This window comes from Phoenix dactylifera, unplaced genomic scaffold (assembly GCF_009389715.1).
Source record: "Phoenix dactylifera cultivar Barhee BC4 unplaced genomic scaffold, palm_55x_up_171113_PBpolish2nd_filt_p 000089F, whole genome shotgun sequence".
NCBI lineage: Eukaryota > Viridiplantae > Streptophyta > Magnoliopsida > Arecales > Arecaceae > Phoenix > Phoenix dactylifera.
The window spans coordinates 1,534,889-1,541,620 of NW_024067678.1; the positions used below are offsets into that span (position 1 = coordinate 1,534,889).

Consider the following 6,732-nt stretch of genomic DNA (forward strand, 5'->3'; position numbering starts at 1 on the left):
AAATTAATTAAGTTTTTTTAATTTTTTTAAAAAAAATAATTCTAACGACGCTTTAAAGCATTGGCAAAGTCTCCATGTTTACCTGTACTTTTGAAAAGCGTCAGCAATTTAGTTCTCCACTCTAACATAGATGACACTTTGGCGACGCTTTTAAAAGCATCGGAAATAAAATTACTGATGCTTATAAATGTCGATAAAGACCATAGAAAGTGGAGTCAAAGCTTTTTTTTTTTGTAGTATGAGAAAATATCATAATTCTAATGTCATCCTCAAGCAAAATACTGAATCCTTACTTAGGGACAAACAAGAGAGTTTGTGTTCGGGCCGGAACGGAAACTTGGTTTCCACCCAAAGTATTGGAATCCTTGCCGGGCCAAACGGCCGCACCAGACCCAAGAGGGAGCTGGACTGCCTTGGAATCTATCCAGTCGGCCCGGTCCGCTGACATCCTGTCGTGGTCGTTCCTGTTCGGAACACAAGCCACTCGCGTTGACCGGGACCGATAACGAGTCAAGTGAATTCGGGGTTCCAAGTTGCCCCGACAAAAATAGCAGCAAAAGATTTCGGTCCTTCCCTCGTTCGGCAAGAGGAGGGGAAAGAGGGTAAGAGAGCGGAAGAGAGAGACAGAGAGATGGAGCATCTCCTGGGCCTGCTCCGCGTGCGGGTGGTGAGAGGGGTGAACATCGCCTACCGCGATACCAGGGGCAGCGATCCCTACGTCGTCCTTCGTTTGGGCCACCAGGTCCCTTCCCTCTAATCTCTTTCCTTTATTCTTTTCCCTCTTTCTTTTGGTTTGGATCATTTGGTTTTGATTTAGATTGTTTAAGTTCGTTGGTGTTTAGCTCTTCCTTTTTTGATACGTGATGCTGTGGATAGAAGATGGATATGGTCGGAAGCGGGATATTATAATCTTCTTCTGTCAGATTGAGGGGTTGATGGAGAATATATTTTTGGACGCCTTTTTTTTTGGAAATTTGTCATGTAGGATCGGTACTGGGGGATTGTTTTCACCTGTTGTGGAATTTTGGTGAGGGAATTAAGGAACGGATTCTTCGACCAAGAATTCTGGTTTTCCTGATCATCCGCTGGGGTCATGGTGAAATTTTGGTGCCCAATTTGATCTTGTTAGTCTTTTACAACTGGCTCGATTGTGTCCAGTAAAAAGAAAAAAAAGGGGGGAAAAACACACTTCTATTGGCCTCCTTAAGCTACATCACACGGAACAGCTTTCCTTAACGTTAGTGTAAAATTTTTTCAAAGTAGAGAGAGAGAGAGAGAGAGAGAGAGAGAGAGAGAGAGAGCGAGAGAGAGAGAGAGAGAGAGGGAAAGAGAGATAAGGTCTTATGCTTGTTCAATTAGTTATCATAAACATACCGAACGCATATGGCGTTGCTAACAGTGTTATATTTTTTAGACTCCAGGATTTAGTGGTATGGCCATGTTAGTGGGATATGATGTGTGCATAATCATGTATTTTCTCTAATTTATATTAGTATTATTCATAATACAAAATTTTAGAAAGCAGACTATAGTCTATGAAGCCCATGTCATTTGTATGCTGGCATAGTTAAAAGAAGTACAATTTATTGGGTTAAAGAATTTCATCTAGTGTAAGTAATGGTGGGGTGAGAGCCAAGTATTCCCTTTCTTGTGGAGTATGTCTTCAGAAGTTGATTAAGATTAAACAAGGGTTCACCTGCTGTACAAGTTAAACAAGCAGTTAAAGGTGTTATCCAGTGTAAATCTTGACTTCATTGGGAGGTGAGCAAATTATTGACGTGTGGAAGTGGCATTATCTTCATGGTAGGACACTGCACTAAATGCCAGTAGCAGTTACTATTTCTCATGTAGGTACATATTAGTTTTTGTAGAACAGCTCAATGATTGCATTTTGTTGTCAAGAAATCCCTAAACTTCCAATTGCAACTAGGTTCTAATGAAAGAGCATTATAGAATCTACTTAAATTTCATTATCTTTATATTGTCACTGCAAAACTAATCGTTTGTCATTGTTGTTATGTGTTTCATCTTACAATCTTACATCTTATAAATCACTTTCATAATTATCTCTGTTCTTCTCATTTATCCTTTTTATGGTCCAGAAATTGAAGACCAGTGTAAAAAAGAAGAATAACAATCCAGAATGGAATGAAGAATTAACTCTTTCTGTTTCAGATCCTACTCAGACAATTAGGCTCGTAAGTGTATCTTCTCCTTTATATTATGTCATGATTGAAACACTTTCAAATACTTGAAGATTTTCATATATTATATTATTTACCATGCTATAAAAATGTGATGAAATATCTAAACTAAAAATCTGTAAAGTTTTGGTTATTTCCTTATTATGCATCAAGTGGTCAAAACATGGTAGTTTTAGGGGCATTATACAGAGTTTTGATATAATGTATGGATTTGAAACATCCAAATCTTTCGGTGTTGTTTCCACATTTCTTTGTAGCTCAAATCTTCAATAAAAAAGGGAAAAAACAATGGCAATAGCTCCAAAAGATTTGCTGAACAGGAATGATGCTATTTGGGAAGATGGAGCATGATGTTAAAGGACGTAGTATGCTGCAGACCTGTATTGCTATCTATTGGCTTGTACAATGTGTATGGAAGATGTGCATGGCTGCAAGTTGATGCATCATAAAATAGATGATTGTAGGATGGTGCATTATTAATACATTCTTATTGCATGCCAATGACCTACTGTCATGGTGCATACTATAATTATGGTGTAGGATTGACATTTTCATCCATGCTATAATAAAAGCTTTAAATCCTATTGGATGGTGGTATCCCGGTTTCTCCATGAAATGGGACACTCCGCTATCGCACCTCATCTTGATGGCATGCATTTCAGTAGATATCCTCTGTCTCTCTCTTCCCTTTTTTCCTTCCTTCCTTTTTTCTTTCTTTTTATTCTTTCTTCTTTCTTTCCTTCCTTTCTTTTCTTTTCTTTTATCTTTCTTTTTCTTATCCATTTCTTTTTTTCTTTTTTCCCTTTTTGTCTTCGTTCTCTTTTCTTTCGTCCTTTTTTTTCGTCCTTTCTTTCTTTCCTTTTTCTTCTTCTTCTTCTTCTTCTTTCCTTTCACTTTTTTCTTTTTTGCATCTTTCCTTCCTTTTTTTTCTTTTCTCTTTCTTCTTCTCTCCCCATGTGGATAGGTTTTGGAGTTTCGACCCTATTCCACTCCCGTTTTCTCATAGAAATGGAATGGGACGGGATGACTAGGATGCCACCCATCTTGCCTGGAATTAAAACCTTGCCTATAATGATGATACACATTTTCAAGGACTATGTACACCCTCATTGCCCAAAAGCTATATAGGAGGAGTGAGCTTCATTGTGCCAAACATATTTCTTCTTGAGTTCTTGAGTGAATGAAAGTATTAGGGAATCCCTAGTCATATGTTTACAAATAAATAAGCATCATGTAGCTTAAGGAGAGGTGCTTACGACCATCACATGATCACAATCACCTGGCATGAAGCTATTCTTGAAACCAAAAGTAGCTTAGGAAAGGTGGTAGATCAACTTGCTTGTGTACATAAGAGTCTAGTGAATACTGCAAATAAATGTCATCATTTGGATCCTTGTGTGGCCAATTGTTAATTTAGTTGGAAGGCCATTAACAATCCATGACCTTAAAATTAACAGCTGGGTTGTGGCCATCCATGCTAGTGGAGTTAAAATCCTATGTAATTTCCTCTAGGCTTTATAGAGCCTTAGGTTGTCAAATGAGCTTTGTAATGTTTGATTAAAACATTTAAGTGAGTTTAATAAAAAAACTGCATGAAATAACTCTTTTCTAACTAGGAGAAAGAAATACCTCAAGTTTGCTTGCCTTTGTGAACCACCAATATTTCGGTCACATCCTAGCATTGAATTATAGCCACTAGAAATTTCACAGTATGCTTGTTTCAGTTCTGGATTTTTTTGAGTAATTAAAATAGGAAGAATAGGCTTCAATATACACAGAACTGTAAGTGAGATTGAAGAATTGGTCATGAAGATGATAATGACATCCAAGGGAGAGCTACCATATTGTGGGGATCTTAATACATTGGTGGCTCAAACTATTGGGAGTAGATGAAACCTCATCCAGTGCATCAACTAGTTCCTAGCAGTGATGAGAAAAGAAAGCTATGAAAAGCAGAGATGTCTCAAGAAAAGATAGGAGAAGAAGATGACCCTGCAGAAAAAGGGGAAAAGGTGGTCATGTTAAGAAAAATTTAACTATGTACATGATTTTAATAATATCATAGATACCTAGTGGGATCGTAACATTTGAAATGTAAACAAGTGTTTCATAAAGCATTGTCTGAGTATCAGCTGACTTACTCCAAGACAAGTAAGACAATGCAGAAATGAGTGCATATGCACATATCCTAGATATGTATGCATGTATAGACGCGTACACTGAATGAAAAAAAATCATCACTAATAGTGCACATATCCTAGAGCATTGCATAAAGCATTGTCTGAGTATCAGCTGACTTACTCCAAGACAAGACAATGCAGAAACGAGTGCATATGCTCATATCCTAGGTATGTATACATGTATAGACTCGTACACTGAATGAAAAAAAAATCATTAGTAATAGTGCATTCGGCATTTGTTTTTGTAAGATTTTTTTTTCACAATTAAAGTACTGAAATATTTTCTCTAACATTCCCTCAAAAACTGAGGGCTCGACCATGAGAAGAGGTCACTAGTGCCATGGTGCATTGTTGTAGCTGACGGTAAAGGCTCCATGCAACCTTATCAATATGGCTTATGACAAATTCCCTTATCTCAGATGCACATGGCAAAATGACAACATTGTAGAAGAACCTATTTTCTTGGTACATCATTATCTAGTCTGTTACATTTCAGTCATTCTCCCTATCTTCTATATATCCCGGATGATAAAGATGACTGCACTAGGAAATATTTGGGCCAACTTGATCTTCATTTTGTTTTATATTACAACAATTGCTGCTTTCTATATTCTGTACTAGTTCCTTTAACATGTAACCTCCATGTTTTCATTCCTAATTTCATCATTTAGCTATATTCTCATATATGGTTGACATTGTGTGGCACCTCCTTTGATTATTTTTTTTAATTTCCTTGAGAGAATGAGAGGGGGTGCAGGCCCTGACCCAATTTATTGAGGTAATAAATTTTAAAGTGGTGTAGGTGGGACTTGAATCCAGGTCACTGTAACAACTCCCAGCAACTTTACCAACTAAACCAGTTGACACCCACCTTGGCTCAAATTTAACTGTAAGTGCATCCATGATAAAGACCACAAAGATTATTATTGCAATAAATAACTATTAAAATGACCATATTGTGCATTGCTACAACTTCAATTCATATCAGAAAATACTTGAGCAACATGGAGTATCTCTACATCAAAATGCAGGTCCCCCTTTCCCAGGATTGCTTCAATATCAGTCCTTATCATTAAAACTTGATGAAACCTGATTTCACTGAATGAAAATCTATATCCTTTACGCTGCAAAATGGAGCATGGATTTCATCATTTTCCAAAGATTTTTGTTGTTTTTGCTTGTTTTAGATGGTTAGTTGTTTTCAAATTGTTTGTTTTACAGTGGTGGGCAACTAACCTATTTGTTTCAATTCTTCATGCAGCACTGCATGGAAATGCTCTTGAACATGGCATCTTGCAATTTTGGCCCCAATGCTGGAATTGTTCTTGTTTATTTTTAATCAAGGATGATACATATAATTGTGATTGTTGTGAAACTGCTGATGGAAAATTGGTTGATCTAGAGAATTATGTAAAGTAAGATTCTCATCTTTTGTTCACGTGTTCTGCAGGAAGTCTTTGACAAGGACACATTTAGCGGAGATGATAGAATGGGTGATGCAGAGTTTGAAATACAGCCATTTTTTGAGGCTGTAAAGATGGATTTGACTGGTCTTCCAAATGGTACCATAGTCACAACGGTGAAACCCGAGAGGAATAATTGCCTATCTGGTGAGAGCGTCATTTTGTGGAAGGATGGCAGGGTTACCCAAGATCTTGTTCTTAGGTTGAGAAATGTGGAGAGTGGTGAAGTGGAACTGCAACTGCAGTGGGTTAGCATTCCCGGAGCTGCAGGCCAATAGGGCATGCTATGATACTGTTCGCTTATATGTAGCACGAAGCATAATAGGATACCAACCTTCTAGTTCCTTTGCTTCAGCTTTTTATACAAATTATGATATAATATGCTTGCTGATCTATATGTAATCTCTGCTTACAAGCAGCACCTTGGTTGGGCCAGTTATGTGAACTTTTTATGATTGAGCGATAGGAGCTTTGTTGCTAGGGTTCAAAGAGTTGTTGATGCTCATGCTTTAGTTCTTTTTGTTGCAGAGATATTATTGCCTTGCAGCTTTTCCCCTCCCCCACTCCCCCGGTATTTAGTTTTTGTCTACTTACCCAAAATTATATAGGAAACAGAGAGGCAGGCTATAGAAGGTGAATGTTTTGGAACCATGGAAACGTCAATTAATATCTAGAAATGTGCAGTTATAAGTGGCTATTGGGCATCCACAGGATTAGGAACATCTGGATATGAAAGGTCTCTTTTGATGAAGCTGATCCTTTGGAGTGTATACCTTGACATCTACTTTGCTGCTGCCCTGATTGTGCTCTACCCTTCCTGATGATGCCTTCTGCTGATTTCGTAACAAGGTGGATGCACTAGTTTGGTTAGTTTCAGTTATTGCG

General features: G+C 37.7%; 1 protein-coding gene across 2 annotated transcripts; it reads left to right on the plus strand.

Annotated features, from left to right (window-relative positions):
• The first annotated feature begins 534 nt into the window (after nt 1-534).
• LOC103717658 (protein C2-DOMAIN ABA-RELATED 4-like) lies at nt 535-6,346 on the plus strand. 2 transcript variants are annotated; one of them, XM_026808663.2, is made up of 4 exons: nt 535-742; nt 2,103-2,198; nt 5,646-5,705; nt 5,835-6,346. In XM_026808663.2, exons 1-4 carry the CDS (start codon nt 632-634, stop codon nt 6,123-6,125), a joined length of 558 nt encoding a protein of 185 aa, XP_026664464.2. In that variant the 5' UTR covers nt 535-631; the 3' UTR covers nt 6,126-6,346. The 2 variants fall into 2 exon arrangements, with proteins under 2 accessions (XP_026664464.2, XP_008804356.1); XM_008806134.4 differs by lacking the exon at nt 5,646-5,705 and having other exon boundaries at nt 539-742.
• The last annotated feature ends 386 nt before the right edge of the window (nt 6,347-6,732 follow it).